This window comes from Oncorhynchus clarkii, chromosome 25, assembly GCF_045791955.1.
Source record: "Oncorhynchus clarkii lewisi isolate Uvic-CL-2024 chromosome 25, UVic_Ocla_1.0, whole genome shotgun sequence".
Taxonomy (NCBI): domain Eukaryota; kingdom Metazoa; phylum Chordata; class Actinopteri; order Salmoniformes; family Salmonidae; genus Oncorhynchus; species Oncorhynchus clarkii.
In genome coordinates this window covers 14,588,237-14,609,703 of record NC_092171.1, presented here as the reverse complement: position 1 = coordinate 14,609,703, position 21,467 = coordinate 14,588,237, and the positions used below count along the sequence as shown (strand labels likewise).

At 43.9% G+C, this 21,467-nt stretch overlaps 1 protein-coding gene across 2 annotated transcripts in view; it reads left to right on the top strand.

Annotated features, from left to right (window-relative positions):
* The window catches only part of LOC139383466 (rho guanine nucleotide exchange factor TIAM2-like), a 126,814-nt gene that overhangs the window by 102,625 nt on the left and 2,722 nt on the right, over positions 1 to 21,467 (top strand). For both annotated transcript variants that reach the window (XM_071128011.1, XM_071128012.1), the window contains exons 16-26: positions 2,266 to 2,451; positions 6,051 to 6,119; positions 7,112 to 7,237; positions 7,698 to 7,806; positions 10,814 to 10,993; positions 11,121 to 11,239; positions 11,595 to 11,703; positions 12,075 to 12,133; positions 20,452 to 20,554; positions 20,656 to 20,743; positions 20,982 to 21,127. In XM_071128011.1, the coding sequence (XP_070984112.1) occupies positions 2,266 to 2,451; positions 6,051 to 6,119; positions 7,112 to 7,237; positions 7,698 to 7,806; positions 10,814 to 10,993; positions 11,121 to 11,239; positions 11,595 to 11,703; positions 12,075 to 12,133; positions 20,452 to 20,554; positions 20,656 to 20,743; positions 20,982 to 21,127 (1,294 nt within the window). The remainder of the gene's footprint in view (positions 1 to 2,265; positions 2,452 to 6,050; positions 6,120 to 7,111; positions 7,238 to 7,697; positions 7,807 to 10,813; positions 10,994 to 11,120; positions 11,240 to 11,594; positions 11,704 to 12,074; positions 12,134 to 20,451; positions 20,555 to 20,655; positions 20,744 to 20,981; positions 21,128 to 21,467) is intronic.

The following is a 21,467-nucleotide window of genomic DNA, read 5'->3' as shown; positions in this document are numbered from 1 at the left end:
CATTTTAGTGGTCAGGTCCAGTCCAGCCGTGATGCCAGCGTGCAGGTCAGGTAGGCTGCATAGGAAAGGCTGTAACCTGGCCTGTAGGACCCAGAGACAGGCCACAGCAGCCTGGAGGCTCCTCTACAGACTACTCTTCATGGTGAGTAGGACAGAGAGGGACGAGAGGCTTGCCATGGGAGTAGAAATGACCATCCAAAGAAGGAAGGACAGCATTAGTGGGGTTTAGCCTTTCACTGTTTAGTTGTTCAAGTGTGGCGATGGGTATCAACCTCGGGCTCAACATGTTTTAGGGCTGTAGGTGTTGTGACAGAGAGGTTAAAACTATTCCTCATGGGGAGAGGGAGATGTCTGGCTTTACAACAGGGAGAGCAGATGGGCTAATTGGTAGGATAGGATTTAGATAATTCTTCTTAGAATCCCCACAGGCTTCATGGTTGTTTAATCAGAAGAAAACAGTCAGTTCCCTATGTTGTGTAAGTGGGCTTTAGTATAAGCGCTAAAACTGTGAGAGGAGCCCAGATGTAGCAGGAGCTGTCAAGCGTAAGCAGAATAGGGAGGGAGAGTTGAGACTAGCGCTGTCGGATGTGCTTGTCCATTCTCCGGGTGCATTGCTGCCTCCCGCTCCCCCTTTCCATGGTTCCCGAGCGGCCTGTTCGCAGATCTTAATTGATTGGATATTTGGGTTAGCCGTCAGGCGTTCGGCTCAGACTTGGTCAGATTGTTGTGTGAGACAGGGAGACTTCTGAGTCAAACCCCCCCCCCTAGTCGTTCTCACAGGTCGCCCGTATTAAGTTGCTGAAAGGTCATGCTGCGAGAATGGGAAAATCCTTCTGTGTGTGTGCGCCTGTGAGTGTGGCATCAGAAACGAACGTTATCTGTCTGTGTGAGGCTAGTTTGCCTCTGAAGCTGCCTCAGGGTATCTGATTAATATGTCAACAAGTTATCCTATCCAAGTCTCATAGTCTTTTCAGCTGCAATATGGAGAAGCTTTGGTCTGTGTTAGTGTGTGGGTGAAACATATTCACTACATTCAGTGTGCTTGAGCTTGTGTGTGTGGATGCCGATGCTTGCCCTGCGTCTGTTCTTTTGTGTATCTACAGTGTACAGCCTTCAGTGTGTTAACACAGTGGGTCAGCTTAGTCTCTGTAATTATCCTAGCTCACGCGGAGACCCAGAGCTGCTGGCTGGGTGGTCATGTCTAGAGGCCAGCCAAGCCTAGCCTATTCCTAGCCTGAATCCCATTCCCCTCAGTGGGGGCCTGAGCCACCAGCCCCCTGCCCCAAGACCCCTGCCATAGCCATGCTGCTCCCACAGTGCTGCCTAGTTCTGTCCTCTCTACAGATTAGTATGGAAGCTGATTTGGCACCCTCCTGAGTAACCATGCTATAATTAAGCAATAAGGCCCTGGGTGTGCGTGTGTTTGTGTGTGTGTGTGTGTTATATGACCATTATACCACGGCTAAGAGCTGTTCTTTTGCATGACACAATGCGGAGTGCCTGGATGCCCTTAGCCGTGGTATATCGGCCAACTACCTCAAACCCCCGAGGGAGCCTTATTGCTATTATAAACCGAGTACTAATGTAATTAGAACAGTAAAAGCAATTGTTTTGTCATACCCATGGTAAACGGTCTGATATACCACAACTTTCAGCCAATCGGCATTCAGGGCTCAAACCACCCGGTTTCTAATTACCTGATGAACTACTGGCTTAGCTTAATATAGGACTTGATTTGTCCCCTGTCTCTATGGTATAGGCCACACTGGGTTTTAGACACTATCTGGGTTCTGCTGGGTTGTTTTACTGTGAGGGCTGTTAATCGATTTGGTTTGTGTGTGTGTGTGAATGTATCTGCGCTGTTGCTGTGCAATATTGATGGTGACAGGCAGGGTATTTTCTGAGAATTGCTTGTGTAACAATCAGCGTCTCTCTCACTCAAAAGCGCATTCTCCTGCAGTGTCTCTATGCATACTCACTGGACACACACACACACACACAGCGCGATAGGTCTGAGTAGAGGTTTTGCAGGGCATGTTGGCAGCTCCTCTGCAGTGGAGAGCAGCCTGTGAGTACTGGAAACATAGAGCTACAGGAGCCGATGACAGCTCTGTCTGATACCGTATTACTGTTCTGATTGATGGGGATATTGTTTTATGATTGATGTATTAACAAAAGTCCTTGTGATCCTAATAAGCTTTGTGTCTACATGTTACTGTTCTCCTGTGGTCCCTAACCACTCTGTTTCTCTATCGCCCCCTGCAGAGCGTGGAGACGCTGTACCACACCTTCCAAGAGGGCTCCGGGGGCCTGATGGAGGGCCACAAAGATCCCCCAAACCCAGGGGCTGAGCCCACCCTGCTCAGAACCTGCCCCCGACACATGAGCTCCACCGAGAGGCTCAGCAAGGTCATCCAGGAGCTGGTGGACACAGAGAAGTCCTACGTCAAGGTCATTCTTTTTTATAGTTCTTGAAGATAATGGCCAATTTCCCAATTCAGTTTATTTAGTTGAGCCAGGATAAAGAGACAGGGCATAGGAAAGCAAAGCCACTGAAGAGTAACAAGACATGATCTATTTCTGTGGTGTCATGGGGAGTAACAAAGAAGCCCTACCTACCGCACAGCAGTAGCCTGTTTCATTATGCTCTACAGTACATAGGCTCATCATTCAGAGGCCCTGTACAGCTCAACTTTCCATCTCACCCCTTTTCTCAGAGTACATTAAGGACCTCCTCTCATGATCTCCACCTCGTCAGTCTTAATTTGTGTCAGTCGGCTGATTGTCCTACAACCCTCTCTTTTTCTCTCTCTCTCTCTCTCTCTCTCTCTCTCTCTCTCTCTACCCCTCTCTCTCTCTCTCTCTCTCTCTCTCTCTACCCCCTCTCTCTCTCTCTTCTCTCTCTCTCTCTTCTCTCTCTCTCTACCCTCTCTTCTCTCTCTCTACCCCCTCTCTCTCTCTCTCTCTCTACCCCCTCTCTCTCTCTCTACCCCCCCTCTCTCTCTCTACCCACCCTCTCTCTCTCTACCCCCTCTCTCTCTCTCTCTACCCCCTCTCTCTCTCTCTCTACCCCCTCTCTCTCTCTACCCCCTCTCTCTCTCTCTTCTCTCTCTCTCTACCCTCTCTCTTCTCTCTCTCTACCCCCTCTCTCTCTCTCTCTCTCTACCCCCTCTCTCTCTCACTACCCCCTCTCTCTCTCTCTCTCTACCCTCTCTCTCTCTCTCTACCCCCTCTCTCTCTCTCTCTACCCCCTCTCTCTCTCTCTACCCCCTCTTTCTCAATTCAAGGCTTTATTGGCATATGTTAACATTGCCAAAGCAAGTGAAGTAGATAATATACAAAAGTGAAATAAACAATCAAAGTGAACAGTAAACATTACACTCACAGAAGTTCCAAAAGAATAAAGACATTACAAATGTCATGTTATGTATATATACTGTGTTGTAACGACATGCAAATGGTTAAAGTACAAAAGATAAAATAAATAAACATAAATATGGGTTGTATTTACAGTGGTGTTTGTTCTTCACTGGTTGCCCTTCTTCACTGGTTACCCATTCGGCTCTGCATGCATTATTTGGTGTTTTACGTACACAGAGGATATTTTTGCAGAATTCTGCATGCAGAGTCTCAATTTGGTGTTTGTCCCATTTTGTGAAGTCTTGGTTGGTGAGCGAACCCCAGACCTCACAACCATAAATGGCAATGGGTTCTATAACTGATTCAAGTATTTTTAGCCAGATCCTAATTGGTATGTCGAATTGTATTTTCCTTTTGATGGCATAGAATGCCCTTCTTGTCTCTCAGATCGTTCACAGCTTTGTGGACTTTACCTGTGGCGCTGATGTTTAGGCTAAGTTATGTATAGTTTTTTGTGTGCTCTAGGGCAACAGTGTCTAGATGGAATTTGTATTTGTGGTCCTGGCGACTGGACCTTTTTTGGAGCACCATTATTTTGGTCTTACTGAGATTTATTGTCAGGGCCCAGGTCTGTCAGGGTCCAGGTCTGTCAGGGCCCAGGTCTGGCAGAATCTGTGCAGAAGATCTAGGTGTTGCTGTAAGCCATCCTTGATTGGGGACAGAAGCACCAGATCATCAGCAAACAGTAGACATTTGACTTCAGATTCTAGTAGGGTGAGGCCGGGTGCTGCAGACTGTTCTAGTGCCCTCGCCAATTCGTTGATATATATGTTGAAGAGGGTGGGGCTTAAGCTGCATCTCTGTCTCACCCCACGGCGGGAAGAAATGTGTGTGTTTTGCCACCTGTTGTTTGTGTACATGGATTTTATAATTGTTTTCACATTGTTTTCACTGAGAAAATGTACGAGTCTGCTGTTAATGATAATGCAGAGAATTGTCCAAAGGTTGCTGTTGACGCATATCCCACGATAGTTATTGGTTTCAAATTTGTCTCCACTTTTGTGGATTGGGGTGATCAGTCCTTGGTTCCAAATATCAGGGAAGATGCCAGAGCTAAGGATGATGTTAAAGAGTTTTAGTATAGCCAATTGGAATTTGTTGTCTGTATATTTTATAATTGAATTGAGGATACCATCAACACCACAGGCCTTTTTGGATTGGAGGGTTTTTATTTTGTCCTGTAGCTCATTCAAGATAATTGGAGAATCCAGTGGGTTCTGGTTTTCTTTAATAGTTGATTCGCAGATTTGTATTTGATCATGTATATGGTTTTGATGTTTGTTCTTTGTTATAGGGCCACAAAGATTAGAGAAGCTGTTTACCCATATCTCCATTTTGGATAGGTAATTCTTCATGTTTGTTTAGTGTTTTTCAATTTTCGCAGAAGTGGTTAGCTCTCTCTCTCTCGCTCTCTCTCTCTACCCTATAGCTCGTGTCTCTACCCTTTCAATAACATTTCAATTAAATTCAAAGGGCTTTATTGGCATAGGAAACATGTTTACATTGCCAAAGCAAGTGAAATAGGAAATAAACAAGGGAATTTAACAATCAAAAATGAACATTACACTCACTATTTCTTTTTACGCATATAGACATTTCAAATGTTATATTATTTGAACAGTGTTGTAACAATGTGAAAATAGTTGAAGTATTAAAGGGAAAGCAAATAAACAGATAAATATGGGTTGTATTTACAATGGTGTTTGTGCTCCTCTGGTTTCCCTTTTCTTGTGGCAACAGGTCACATCTTGCTGCTGTGGTGGCACACTGTGATACTTCTCCAAAAATATATGGGAGTTTATCAAGATTGGATTTGTTTTCAAATTCTTTGTGGGTCTGTGGTATCTAAGGGAAATATCTCTCTCTGGTCATACATTTGGCAGGAGGTTAGGAAGTGCAGCTCGGTTTTGTGGGCAGTGTGCACATAGGCAGACCTGGCTCTCAAGAGAAGACCGGCTATGGCGGCCATTCACAATAGCAAGGCTATGCTCATGCTGAGTCTGTACATAGTCAAAGCTTTCCTCAAATTTGCGTCGATCACAGTGGTCAGGAATTATTTCACTGTGTACTCTCTTTTTAGGGCCAAATAGCATTCCATTATAGTCCTTCTATTCATAGTTTGCTCCGTTTTGTTAATTCTTTCTAATGTGTCAAGTAATTATCATTTTTGTTTTCTCATGATCTCTCTCTCTAGTCTCTACGCTATCTCTCGCTCTCTCTCTCTCTCTACCCTATCTTTCTCTCTCTCTCTCTACCCTATCGCTCTCCCTCTCAATCACTCTATCGCTCCGAGCGGTGGGTGGGGGATTTGTAGGCGGGAGGGAATGCCTTCCCAACGTCCTCTGCTGCGGCTGAAACCATCTGTCTGTGATGTGCTGCGTTGGCTGGGCGGCGGAGGCCGTAAATCAGCCTAATGAGTATATCTCCAGTGACGCCCTGATGGGCCGCAGCCCCATTAAAACACAGGGAGGGAGAAAGGCAGAGAGGAAGATGAAGGAGTAGTTTTGGGCGGTTGGAGTAACTGTTGATACTGATATGATGCACTGATGATGTACTGTATGTGTCATGAGAGTGGCATTGGTGTTGTCGGATTCACTAACCCACCTCTTGTCTGTCTTGTCTTCCTACAGGACCTGAGTTGCCTCTTTGAGATCTACCTGAAGCCCTTGCAGAATGAGACCTTCCTCACTCTGGATGAGGTATTTAAAAATAATAATAATATTGAACCTTTATTTAACTAGGCAAGTCAGTTAAGAACAAATTCTTATTTACACCCCCGGCCAAACCCTAAGCCGGACGACACTGGGCTAATTGTGCGCCGCCTTATGGGACTCCCGATCAGGGACGGTTGTGATACAGCCCGGGATTGAACCAGGGTCTGTAGTGACACCTCTAGCACTGCAATTGCAGCGCCTTAGACCGCTGCGCCACTTGGGAGTAAAGGATCTCTGGATGAGGTAGAGGAGGGAGGGGGTTGGTGGGATGGGTGGAGGGGTGTAGGGGAGGACGGGGGAGGTAATAGAGATGGAGAATTTTATGAGGTTGGTTCATGATGAAGATGGATAGTTTATTAGATTGGAGTGGTGGTGAGGTTGAATGACCTCTAGTAATGAACTCTCACAACCTCTTCTTATTTAGTCCCTTTCTGACATAGGCCCACATATTAGAAAGCGTGCGCAGGATTCTGTTTATATCTCCAATTGCATTGTTGTCTTCCATTGTTCGATACACAATTGACTCTTCTCTCAGGTTGGGATTAGTCCTTGTGTGACTGTCCCTCCCTGTGAGCCCACAAGGCTATATGGCTGGAGAATGCTGATGTGTAGCTTTAGTGTAGCTTAAGTCCCACTGAGCTAGGGACATTGATGTAAACTGAGGCTAACCTCAGTCTCAGGACGATGCTCTCACAGGAGAGATCCATCGATACACACTGGGGAGGGGGGCTGATTAAACCACCGTTTATGGACACTCCGACGTGTCTAGGTACACAGCGGAGGAGAGAGCAAGACACCCTGAATATCTTTTAATGAAGGTGTGGGAGAGCCAGGGAGTGGGAGATTGTATTAGAGGTGGAAGGAAAGAGAGGCTGTTCCTAAGTGCCTCTCACACGTGGGACATTTGAGGTGGAGGTGAACGAGTGACTGCCTGCTGTTAGGTCTTTGACCAGGCTCCTGTCTCTCCTTTCCTTCAGATGGATAGTCTGTTTGGCAGCCTGCCAGAGATGCTGGACTTCCAGCGGGTGTTCCTGCAGACACTGGAGGAGAGGATCGCCTCTTCACCTGACTTCCGAACCCTGGAGACCCCTGAGCAGTTTAAGGTACGGTAGTTTGGAGTACACACACACGTGCCCCTTATGTTACAGCTGCCTCTGCTAAACATCTCTTGCAGTAATCACACTTGACATGAAACCGCATACTCACAGGCTTATTAACCAGTTAGCTATGATGTTCTGTCACACCTTGGGATATTCATTATTGAAGAGATGTCACAGGTTCACGCATGGTTGATTTACTGCATCGACAAGGCACCATGTGTGGCCTATTGATTTTGTGATGTTGACTTGAAGAATTGTATCTCCAAGTCAAAGAGCACTGGACTCAGAGGTTAGAGGGGGTGGGGCCTGGGGGATTTTAAACACTGTCCCATGGGAGGCAGGTGAGCGTGGTCAGGTCACGACTTCAAATGTTCTCTCCCATCCCTCTCTCCTTCACACTCTCTCTCCGTCTCTCTTTCTCGCTCTTTCTCTTGGGTGTCTGTTTCTCTCTCTGTAATTCCAGAAGCTTCTCTTCTCTCTGGGTGGATCCTTCCTGTACTACGCTGATCACTTCAAGCTCTACAGCGGTTTCTGTGCCAACCACATCAAGGTCCAGAAAGTCCTGGAGAGAGGTACGGGTCTCCCCTCTACCCTACGCTGCCCCCCCCCCCTCCCCCAACCCCACACCTGCACACAATACCCACTTGTACCTCCATGACATCATCCCCACCATCCCCATGTAAATAACATGGTTGACTGGGCTCCTATGGTCCAGCATCAACAAGGAACTCCGGTAAAATGTCTCTGAGAGGAGCTACTCGCTTGGTAAAAGTGATGTGATGCAATTCCACTTCAACCTCCTCTCTCCTTGTCTTAACTCTATCAATCTGGACTCCCTACGTTGTCTTTCATATCAATTCAACTGTGAAAGGCTTCCCACTGTAAAACTGTGAAAGTGCCTAGGCTAGCTGAAGTCTCCCCCATTGCGCTGCACAGCTGAAGCTGGTCTATAATGAGAGAGAGACTATTAAACGCTGACGAGGACTGCTAGTAATTTTGAGCGGCCCTGTGTATATGATTGAATATAAACGTTGAACTGAATTTATTTCTATGACGTTGGCCTCCTCCATTTTGGGCACACTGCCCAGTGCAGAATGAATTAAACAGAGTGGGAAAATCGCACCCTTGTGCCTCTTAAATTCCTCCCATTACAAGATTCTGTGCGGCATTCCTTGAAGCAGGTACCGAAATTGAGTTTTAATGGCACAGGGAGAATCTGGCAAGTGGTTTGGCCTTTTCCACAACAGTCTCTGATGAATCAGAATGAACTGGAGTAGGAAACAGCAGAGTAAACATGATAAATCACTACAGCACTACTGTTACAGGGGAGCAGTGCATTAGAGCAGAACTCTGCAGCACAGTATAGTACAACACACAGCACAGGCCAGCAGTACACAGCACAGCCTAGCACAGTGGAACTCAGCACAGCTGAATGCGGGCACTCACAGAGAATCCGTGGGTGTCTGTCAGCGGTTCTAGTAATTACGCGTTCTCGTTCTCCCTGGGTTCTCGCTGCACACACACTTTGCGTTTACTCGTTAATTGCCTGCCAATTACTGTGTGAAGTGTCAATGCGGATGTCTGTCTGTGGCTCAGAGTGCTATAATGAATACTCTAATGGCATCTCAATCCTTCCACACATAGTGAGACGAACAGCGAGGTGGCGAGGAATGTCAACACCTGACCTCTAGAAAGTCTTTCAATGCGTTACGGTGCTAGACCACACAGCACCCAATATTAGCATCTCTCCACTCTATACACTGTGAATGAAAATCACTGCAGCGATTCTTTTGAAACGGTGTCTTTTGAATGGTGTTTTGAGTGGAGTGGCAGGCTCATGTCGACACCATGTTTTACAGTATCTACAGTGCATTTGAAAAGTATTCAGACCCCTTGACTTTTTCCACATTTTGTTACGTTACAGCCGTATTCTAATATAGATGCAATCTTTTTTCCCCCCTCATCAATCTACACACAATACCCCATAATGACAAAGCAAAAACAGGTTTTTAGGAATGTTTGCAAATGCATTAAAAATAATAAACTGAAATATCACATGCACGTAAGTATTCAGACCCTTTACTCAGTACTTTGTTGAAGCACCTTTGGCAGCAATTACAGCCTCCAGTCTTATTGGGTATGAAGCTACCAGCTTGGCACACCTTTAGTTGGGGAGTTTCTCCCATTCATCTCTGCAGATCCTCTCAAGCTCAGTCAGGTTGGATGGGGAGCATCGCTACACAGCTATTTTGAGGTCTCTCCAGATATGTTCGATGGGGTTCAAGTCTGGGCTCTGGCTGGGCCACTGAGGGAAATTCAGAGACTTGTCCTGAAGCCACTCCTTCGTTGTCTTGGCTGCGTGCTTAGGGTCGTTGTCCTGTTGTAAGGTGAACTTTCGCCCCGCTCTGAAACTGGTTTTCATCAAGGATCTCTCTGTACTTTGCTCCGTTCATCGATCCTGAATAGTCTCCCAGTCCCTACCACTGAAAAAAATCCTCACAGCATGATGTGGCTACCACCATGCTTCACTGTAGGGATGGTGCCAGATTTCCTCCAGACGTGACGCTTGGCATTCAGGCCATAGAGTTCAATCTTGGTTTCATCAGACCAGAGAATCTTGGTTCTCATGGTCTGAGAATCTTTAGGTGCCTTTAGGCAAACTCCAAGCAGGCTGTCGTGCCTTTTCAGGCCACTCTATCATAAAGGCCTGATTGGTGGAGTGCTGCAGAGATGGTTGTCCTTCTGGAAGGTTCTCCCATCTCCACAGAGGAACTCTGGAGCTCTGTCAGATTGACCATCGGGTTCTTGGTCACCTTCCTGATCAACGCCCTTCACCCCCGATTGCTCAGTTTGGACTGGCAGCTAACTCTAGGAAGAGTCTTGGTGGTTCCAAACTTCTTCCATTTAAGACATTTTTTGGTACCCTTCCCCATAGCTGTCTCGGCACAATCCTGTCTCGGAGCTCTACAGATAATTCCTTTGACCTCATGGCTTAGTTTTTGCTCTGACATGCACTGTCAACTGTGGGACCTTATATAGACAGGTGAGTGCCTTTCCAAATCATGTCCAATCAATTGAATTTACCACGGGTATACTCCAAGTTGAAGAAACAGGGTGCACCTGAGCTCAATTTCAAGTCTCATCGCAAAGGGTCTGAATACTTATGTTAGTAAGGCATCTGTTTTTTATTTTTAAAACATTTGCTAACATTTCTAAAAACCTTTTGTTGCTTTGTCATTATGGGGTATTGTGTGTAGATTGATGAAGAAAAAATATATATAATCCATTTTAGACGTAACGTAACAAAATGTGGAAAAAGTCAAGGGGTCTGAATACTTTCTGAATGCACTGTACATACATGCAGCGTTGCCATTTTACTTCAGTGGTCATGCTAGGGTGAGAAGTAGCCTATACTGCCCCCCTGTGGACAAGTATTATTGCACCAAGATACCATGGTAGGTCTAATGCTAGCACCACCAAGCACAGTCTTCCAAGCTTGCTGCAGTATGAGAGATGTGATTAAAAGTACTGACATGTACAGGGCTTGGTAAAGTAAGTATGTTTGTCTGTTGTCTACAGCGAAGACTGACCTGGCCTTTAAGGAGTTTCTGGATGCGAGGAACCCAACGAAGCAGCACTCGTCCACCCTGGAGTCCTACCTGATCAAACCAGTCCAGAGAGTGTTGAAATACCCTCTACTTCTTCGAGAGCTAGTGTCCCTTACTGACACAGACAGCGAGGAGCACTACCACCTCACAGGTACATTGAAGATACACACACACACACACACACACACACACACACACACACACACACACACACACACACACACACACACACACACACACACACAATAACCCCTCCCTCTCCTCTCCTGTATCCCCAGAGGCCCTGAAGGCCATGGAGAAGGTGGCCAGCCACATCAATGAGATGCAGAAGATCTATGAGGACTATGGCTCTGTGTTTGACCAGCTGGTGGCAGAGCAGAGTGGCCCTGAGAAGGAGGTAGCTAAACTGTACCCTGCTGCTTTACCCTCTGCCTCTGTTACAGCAGCTTTCATCACACTCACTCATATCTTTAATCTGGACACGTACTTAGGCTAAAACCAGCACAGCCTGCATTTGCTGCATAACCGTCAAGGTCAATTCAGTCTATTCAAGGGTTCTTGGTGATACGTCTCTTCCAGAAACTGGTTGGAAATAGCTAAGTTCCCCTGTAGATACTTCCTCCTATAGATACTCAACATACACCCCACATAGATAGCACTTGGTCGAGCTAGCCGAAGCCTCATTCCCTGTACAGATACAGTACTTAGTATGTCCCTCACACACTGTGGTCAATGGCTCTTCTCTCTCCCAGGTCACAGAGCTTTCCATGGGAGAATTCCTCATGCATTCCTCTGTCGTCTGGCTCAACCCCCATGTCTCGCTGGGCCGCATGAGAAAGGACCCCGACCTGACCGTGTTTGGTGAGTTGGAGAGACACTGTACTGCTACTGCAGCATTATGGGAAAGAGATTGCCTGGCCCCTGCCAGAGGCGGTTGGCAGTCTGTCTGCCTGGACTCTGATCAAATTCCATTTGAAATGCTGAGTCCACTGGCTTTAGACAAACGCATGTAAACCCAACACACATTTAATGACTATCTTTTAGATACATGTATTGTATATCCACCTGAATATTAATGGTACTGATTAACCCTGTTACACCACTATGATTTGGGGCTTTATGGATATAGTGCCAATATGTTGTAAATTCAGATCGCTTCTGAGGGGATGGATTTCCCCGTGTACATTCCCAAAGTTGTGTTCATCCTCAGTGTTCATGTCGTTTCTCTTCAGTGTTCAAGAAGGCGGTGATACTCGTCTATAGGGAGAGCAACAAGCTCAAGAAGAAGATGGTGAGTCCTCTCTCTCTATCGCTTTCATTTACTTTTATACAGGGGTGAAGGTTAGCCGGTATGGCACCTCGGCAAAATAAATAGAGGGGGTACGCCGTAGCGGTTAAATGTCACCCTATCATAATTAATACCACATGTCTAAAAACTATAGATCATTACACTATTATTTAACATTACGGCATGTCAGCCGCATGGAAAAGGAGCGAACTGACTTGAAGCTGGGTGGTATACGCTCCAAATTGATTTATGGTTTGACCAGAATACTTACATTTTGCAAAGGCAGAGATGAGTGGCCCGACACTGAGGTGCACGTGGACGCAAATCAGGCTACAAGTGTAGGCCTAATGACATTCAGATATTGTCATTACAGTACATGTAGGTGTTTTATAACAGAGGTCTCTTTCCATTCATCAAATGGCAGGTGCACAGTGTTGGGGTTGGATACTGGGAATATTTTCTGAGCGGATGAGCGTTCACCTACAGAAGCCCCCTTTTGAAGTGATTGTTTGACAATCAGATGAAAACTTCATGACTGGTTGTGTTTCTGCCACATTAAAAGGCATAGACGGCGTGTCCATAAAGTTTTCCCTAAAGTAAAGAATTACATTTTCAAAATGATAATGCCAAATTAGCTTAGGCCTAATCTTGTGTCCTATCTAAACAGGAATAAATACAACCATTCAAAATAGGCTACTTCATCAGAAAGCATGGTTTGGCCACAGAGGATCATTAGCTTAAAAAAATTGCATAGCCTACAGTTGGAATGGCCCGCATTTTGGGGAGATTCCGCTGCAAATACCAAATAAATGATTGTTGATTTGTGACTGTCGGTGAAAAGCAGAGAGACCCAGCCAGGCATATTGCAATATTTGAAAATACAATCGCGGATAAACTGTTTGGAAAGCTAATGGCTATTGCTGTAGAGATGACAATGAAAAAAATTTAGTTATCAAAATTCTCAACTTAATTGAGAGTAGAGTAGAGGGCTTAGAGAGCTGCCCTGCAGTACACCATACTTTACATGTTTGACATTAGAGAAGCTTCCATTAAAGAAAACCCTTTGAGTTATATTAGATAGATAGCTCTGAATCAACTATATGGCAGAGGTTGAAAAGCCATAACATAGAAGTTTTTTCAACAACAGGTTATGGTCAATAATATCAAATGCTGCACTGAAGTCTAACAGTACAGCTCCCACAATCTTATTATCAATTTCTTTCAACCAATCATCAGTCATTTGTGTCAGTGCAGTACATGTTGAGTGCCCTTCTCTATAAGCACGCTGAAAGTCTGTTGTTAATTTGTTTACAGAGAAATAGCATTCTATTTGGTCAAACACAATTTTTTCCAACAGTTTGCTAAGAGCTGGCAGCAAGCTTATAGGTCTTCTGTTAGAACCAGTAAAGGCCGCTTTAGCACTCTTGGGTAGCGGAATTACTTTGGCTTCCCTCCAGGCCTGAGGACAAATACTTTCCTCTAGGTTCAGATAAAAAATATGACAGATAGGAGTGGCTATAGAGTCAGCTACCATCCTCAGTTGCTTTCCATCTAAGTTGTCAATGCCAGGAGGTTTGTCATTATTGATCGATAACAATACATTTTCCACCTCTCCCACACTAACTTTACGAAATTATAATTTGCAATGCTTTTCTTTCATGATTTGTTTTTTATGCATGAATACAATTGCTCACTGTTCGTTGTTGGCATTTCCTGCCTAAGTTTGCCCACTTTGCCAATGAAATAATCATTAAAATAATTGCTAACATCAAATGGTTTTGTGATGAATAAGCCATCTGATTTGATGAAAGATGGAGTTGAATTTGTCTTTCTGACAAGTTTTTTTCCCCCATCATTCTTCATATCATTGATCTTGGCTTCATAGTACAGTTTCTTCTTTTTGTTGAATTTAGTCACATAATTTCTCAATTTGCAGTAAGTCAGCCAGTCAGATGTGCAGCCAGACTTATTAGCCACTCTTTTTGCCCCATCTCTTTCAACTCCTCCTCAATCCATGGAGCCTCAACAGTTCTAATAGTTCGTTTCTCAACAGGTGCATGTTTATCAATAATTAGAAGAAGCAATTTCATCAAGTGCAGTGTCTGGATGCTCCTCATTAATCACATCAGAACAACAAATATTTTTAACATTATCCACATAAGAGTCACAGCAAAATCTTTTGTATGATCTCTTCTACACCATTTTAGGCCCAACTTTGGCTTTCCTGGATATAGCCACTATATTGTGGTCACTGCATCCAATGGGTACAGATACAGCTTTAGAACAAAGTTCTACAGAATTAGTAAAAATGAGATTGATACATGTGGATGATCTTGTTCATGTAGTATTTGTAAACACCCTGGTAGGTGGATTAATAACCTGAACCAGATTACAGGCACTGGTTACAGTAAGAAGCTTCCTCTTGAGCGGACAGCTTGATGAAAACCTGTCAATATTCAGGTCCCCAAGAAAGTAGACCTCTCTGTTTACATCACATACAGTTGAAGTCGGAAGTTTACATACACTTAGGTTGGAGTCATTAAAACTCATTTTTCAACCACTCCACAAAATTCTTGTTTACAAACTATAGTTTTGGCAAGTCGGTTAGGACATCTACTTTGTGCATGACACAAGTACTTTTTCCAACAATTGTTTACAGACAGATTATTTCACTTATAATTCACTGTATTACAATTCCAGTGGGTCAGAAGTTTACATACACTAAGTTGACTGTGCCTTTAAACAGCTTGGAAAATTCCAGAAAAGGATGTCATGGCTTTAGAAGCTTCTGATAGGCTAATTGACATAATTTGAGTCAATTGGAGGTGTACTTGTGGATATATTTCAAAGCCTACCTTCAAACTACCTTCAAACTTTGCTTGACATCATGGGAAAATCAAAAGAAATCAGCCAAGAACTCAGAAAAAAAATTGTAGACCTCCAAATCTGGTTCATTCTTGGGAGCAATTTCCAAACGCCTGAAGGTACCACGCTCATCTGTACAAACACCATGGGACCTCGCAGCCGTCATACCGCTCAGGAAGAAGATGCATTCTGTCTCCTAGAGATGAATCTACATTGGTGTGAAAAGTGCAAATCAATCCCAGAACAACAGCAAAGGACCTTGTGAAGATGCTGGAGGAAACGGGTACAAAAGTATCTCTATCCACAGTAAAATGAGTCCTATATCGACATAACCTGAAAGACTGCTCAGCAAGGAAGAAGCCACTGCTCCGAATCCACCAATAAAAAGCCAGACTATGGTTTGCAACTGTACTTGGGGACAAAGATCATACTTTTTGGAGAAATGGCCTCTGGTCTGATGAAACAAAAATAGAGCTGTTTGGCCGTAATGATCGCTATGTTTGGAGGAGAAAGGGGGAGGGCTTGCAAGCCGAAGAACACCATCCCATCCGTGAAGCACGGGGTGGCAGCATGTTGTGGGGGTGCTTTGCTGCAGGAGGGCCCGGTGCACTTCACAAAATAGATGGCATCATGAGGTAGGAAAATGATGTGGATATATTGAAGCAACATCTCAAGACATCAGTCAGAAAGGTAAAGCTTGGTCGCAAATGGGTCTTCCAAATGGACAATGACCCCAAGCATACTTCCAAAGTTGTGGCAAAATGGCATAAGGAAAACAAAGTCAAGGTTTTGGAGTGGCCTTCACAAAGCCCTGACCTCAATCCTATAGAAAATCTGTGGGCAGAACTGAAAAAGCGTGTGTCGAGCAAGGAGGCCTACAAACCTGACTCAGTTACACCAGCTCTGTCAGGAGGGATGGGACAAAATTCACCCAACTTATTGTGGGAAGCTTGTGGAAGGCTACGTGAAACGTTTGACCCAAGTTAAACAATTTAAAGGCAATGCTACCAAATACTAATTGAGTGTATGTAAACTTCTGACCCACTGGGAATGTAATGAAAGAAATAAAAGCTGAAATAAATAATTCTCTCTACTATTATTCTTACATTTCACATTCTTAAAATAAAGTGGTGATCTTAACTGACCTAAGACAGGGAATTTTTACTAGGATTAAATGTCAGGAATTGTGAAAAACTGAGTTTAAATGTATTTGGCAAAGGTGTATGTAAACTTCCGACTTCAACTGTACACTATCAAGCATTTCTTACACATATTATTTAGATACTGATTGTTAGCACTTGGTGGCCTATAGCAACACCCCTAAAGAAAAGGCTTTAGATGTGCCAGGTAAACCTGCAACCATAACACTTGACATAAGATCTTCTCTAAGCATTACAAGGAAATGGCTCTGAATATATACAGCAACTCCTCCCCCACAAGCATTTATGTCTCTTCTATAGATGTTATATTATTGTATTGCTACTGCTGTATCATCAAATGAATTGTCTAATTGAGTCTCAGAAATGGTTAATACAGTGCCTTGCGAAAGTATTCGGCCCCCTTGAACTTTGCGACCTTTTGCCACATTTCAGGCTTCAAACATAAAGATATAAAACTGTATTTTTTTGTGAAGAATCAACAACAAGTGGGACACAATCATGAAGTGGAACGACATTTATTGGATATTTCAAACTTTTTTAACAAATCAAAAACTGAAAAATTGTGCGTGCAAAATTATTCAGCCCCCTTAAGTTAATACTTTGTAGCGCCACCCTTTGCTGCGATTACAGCTGTAAGTCGCTTGGGGTATGTCTCTATCAGTTTTGCACATCGAGAGACTGACATTTTTTCCCATTCCTCCTTGCAAAACAGCTCGAGCTCAGTGAGGTTGGATGGAGAGCATTTGTGAACAGCAGTTTTCAGTTCTTTCCACAGATTCTCGATTGGATTCAGGTCTGGACTTTGACTTGGCCATTCTAACACCTGGATATGTTTATTTTTGAACCATTCCATTGTAGATTTTGCTTTATGTTTTGGATCATTGTCTTGTTGGAAGACAAATCTCCGTCCCAGTCTCAGGTCTTTTGCAGACTCCATCAGGTTTCTTCCAGAATGGTCCTGTATTTGGCTCCATCCATCTTCCCATCAATTTTAACCATCTTCCCTGTCCCTGCTGAAGAAAAGCAGGCCCAAACCATGATGCTGCCACCACCATGTTTGACAGTGGGCATGGTGTGTTCAGGGTGATGAGCTGTGTTGCTTTTACGCCAAACATAACGTTTTGCATTGTTGCCAGAAAGTTCAATTTTGGTTTCATCTGACCAGAGCACCTTCTTCCACATGTTTTGTGTGTCTCCCAGGTGGCTTGTGGCAAACTTTAAACGACACTTTTTATGGGTATCTTTAAGAAATGGCTTTCTTCTTGCCACTCTTCCATAAAGCCCAGATTTGTGCAATATACGACTGATTGTTGTCCTATGGACAGAGTCTCCCACCTCAGCAGTAGATCTCTGCAGTTCATCCAGAGTGATCATGGGCCTCTTGGCTGCATCTCTGATCAGTCTTCTCCTTGTATGAGCTGAAAGTTTAGAGGGACGGCCAGGTCTTGGTAGATTTGCAGTGGTCTGATACTCCTTCCATTTCAATATTATCGCTTGCACAGTGCTCCTTGGGATGTTTAAAGCTTTGGAAATCTTTTTGTATCCAAATCCGGCTTTAAACTTCTTCACAACAGTATCTCGGACCTGCCTGGTGTGTTCCTTGTTCTTCATGATGCTCTCTGCGCTTTTAACGGACCTCTGAGACTATCACAGTGCAGGTGCATTTATACGGAGACTTGATTACACACAGGTGGATTGTATTTATCATCATTAGTCATTTGGGTCAACATTGGATCATTCAGAGATCCTCACTGAACTTCTGGAGAGAGTTTGCGCCACTGAAAGTAAAGGGGCTGAATAATTTTGCACGGCCAATTTTTCAGTTTTTGGTTTGTTAAAAAAGTTTGAAATATCCAATAAATGTCCTTACACTTCATGATTGTGTCCCACTTGTTGTTGATTCTTCACAAAAAAATACAGTTTTATATCTTTATGTTTGAAGCCTGAAATGTGGCAAAAGGTCGCAAAGTTCAAGGGGGCCGAATAATTTCGCAAGGCACTGTATATGAATGCTATCTGATGTTAGCAAGTTATTGATTTCATGAACCTTATTTTTTAAGCTACATAAGGAGAATAAATGTATCTGATATAACCTAGGCCTACTCTACACCACTAGGCACGGCATTGAACAGTATTTCTTGCAATTACACGGCGTGTACAAAACATTAGGAACATAAACTGACCTGGTGAATCCAACAAGGGATCATAGCTTTCATCCGATGTCACCTGTTAAATCCACTTCAAATCAGTGTAGATGAAGGGGACAGGTTAAAGAAGGATTTTTAAGCCTTGAGACTATTTAGACATGGATTGTGTATGTGTGCCATTCAGATGGTGAAGGGGCAAGACAAACATATTGAAGTGCCTTTGAACGGGGTATGGTAGTAGGTGCCAGGCGCACCGGTTTGTGTGTCAAGATCTGCAATGCTGCTGGGTTTTTCACACTCAACAGTTTCCCGTGTGTATCAAGAATCATCCACTACCCAAAGGACATCCAGCCAACAACAGGCCAGTGGTCGAAAACGGGTCATTGATGAAAGAGGACAAAGGAGGCTGACGCACATTGTGCACAGACGGGCTACAGTTGTTCAACTGACAGTCCAGTACAACATTGGTGCCCATCTCCATCTGGCTCCATCTGGCTTTAGCGGGTCATGTTTTTTAATGGTAAAGATGTTTTAAAATTGCAGCTGCAGAGCTTTACAACAGCCTATCACTCCAATATTGTTGCTTTAAATCAGCACTCTGTCTTTCTCCATCAACTCCATTCAAATGACATCCAAAATAGATAATCCTGTTCTAGATTGACATGTAGTCCAATATTTAGATGTCCTACCTCTTTCAGGCAATAAATTAAATGCAATATTAGCCTTATACTTAGCTAATGAATTATGGGTTATGCATAATGCGCTTCTAACTTGTAGCCTCTGTCTCTTGCGCAATAAGCAAGCACCTGTGCTCCACTGGACTCTCCTTAAAAAACGCTCCTTAGCTCTTGTCCCATGCAGTCCCATGCAGGAAAAGCTAGACTGGACTTTTATTTTTCATATAATTTCTTATACCAATAGACTATTCAAAGAGGGACTCAAGCTCTTGTTTGCTACATGTTAAATGCAGCAGCCAATAGAATTCACTGGTAGCTTGAAAGACGAGCGAACACGCGATGGCGGTAGGCTATAGCAGTTATTTATTCAGACCCATAACAATTCAATCTTTAATCTTTGAATTAAGCAACAATAGATAGAGGTAGGCTCATAATATTCCCCTAATGTTATTAAAGGTATATATGCGTCAGTCTACTAATTATACAAATAGGACTTATTATATTTAAAAAATAAAATGCCATTTGCTAGCCTATACTTGTAACTTTGTAGGCCGTGTGGTTTGAAAGATGTGTGTAATTCCTGTCAATTATAATACAGTACAGTAATACAATTCACACTCAAAAAGATTAGCTTACTGGAGCTAGTTTCATTTATTTACCCAAAAGAGCATACAGCTAGCTACATCTAAGGGCTTTTCTGTTTTTCTGTTGTGTGTAATGTCCAGTAGCCTATATCATATATGTGTTTTCTGGCTTGGGCTCATGAAATGTCTTTAATGTAGGGCACATCAGGCTTGATTTTTGATCAAAGCTCAAATGAAATCCAGACACGACTATTTATATGCTTTATAAGGCTTTTGAATGACACATCTGGTTTTGACGGAAAATACCAGGTTACCCAGGAGAAAAGTGATTTATTCTCAGGATGGAACATTTGAAAAATACCAGGACAATATTCAACCATAATCCCCGTGGAATACTTTCGACACCTTGTCGAGTCCATGACATGACATTTTTAAGAAGGTGGAAGGTGTTCCTAATGTTTTGTACACTGTGTATATTATTAGCATAATTTATGACTATCCAATCAGCCTACTATTCCTAATGTGATATCTTACATGCGCAAATGCCAGGATGCAGGAAATGCTTTGTTCTAAAGGTGCATTTTTATGGTGAAAATGTGCTTCCTGAACATGAAACCCACACACCGCCTATGTTAAAAGGCATTGCATGTTAAAATGATATGACAAATCTTTACTAGGCCCAGGCTACTAGGCCCACAGACATCAGATATTAAATGAATAGGGACTCTATATAGAATTCTATGATTACACTTAGGCTATAAAAAAAACACTACATTGTGCGAGCACTTGCATGTCCCGTGCTGATAAGAAATGTACCTTCACCCCTGCTTTCATATGCCTTTGATGTCAATAGTGCCTAACATCTCTCTCGTGTGTGTGTGCGTGCAGACCGCCCCTCGCTTGGCGCACTCCCATGGAGACCTAGACCCCTTCAAGTTCCGCTGGCTCATCCCGCTCTCTGCACTGCAGGTCCGACTAGGCAACACTACAGGTAAGAGAGCAAGACACACAAACATGCACATACCATCGTGGCTCTCATTAACTATAGAAGAGATCACAGTCTTTTGAACTTCTCCAATCCCTTCCTCCTAGGAACGGAGACGACCTGCATCTGGGAGCTGATACATACCAAGTCTGAACTGGAGGGAAGGCCAGAGACTGTCTTCCAACTGTGTAGCAGGTAAGAGAGAGCAGCAGTTCTGACTGGAGACTATGGATCTATAGCTCTCATCCTTGACTGCCTTCTACAAGGTCAGGGATGTGCATGGACTCTCTAGCCAATCAGTGGTCCATTGAGTGTCAGGGGGAGATGATCCCCAGCAGGACACCCCCCCCCCCCCTACTGTAGACTCACTGAATGAATTAGCCCCTTTCTATCAGCGTATGGTATATCAAGATTTCCGCTGTCTCCTTCCCAGTGTCCCAGAGTGCAAAGTCAACATTATCAAGGTTATCCGCTCCATCCTCCGGGAAAACGTCAGGCGGAACATGCGTCCGGCCGAGAGGGGGTGTAAGGAGCGCCTCACGCCTCTACGCAGCACCCTGCCCTCCTCTGCCAGGATAGGTGAGTCCCATCCCTACCCTGTTCCAAAAAAATCACTGCTTTGATTTCTACTTAAGTGATGATGCCCTCAAAGCCGGTGTTTGGAGGATATATTGGCACGGGGGTTTAGTCTAGGGCTGGAAAACTGTGCCAATATATCCTCCAAATACCGGCTTCCAGGGCATCATCACCAACATATTCAAATATTGATTGACATATTTTCATTAAAAAAGTTACTTTGAATAAATTCATCATACTATTTCATCGTTCCACAAGATATAGTTCCAACACAAATCTAGGGTTGCTACCCAAGCCATTTGTGTTATCGGTTCTGTTGCCAGAGACGCGACCCAGTCGTTCA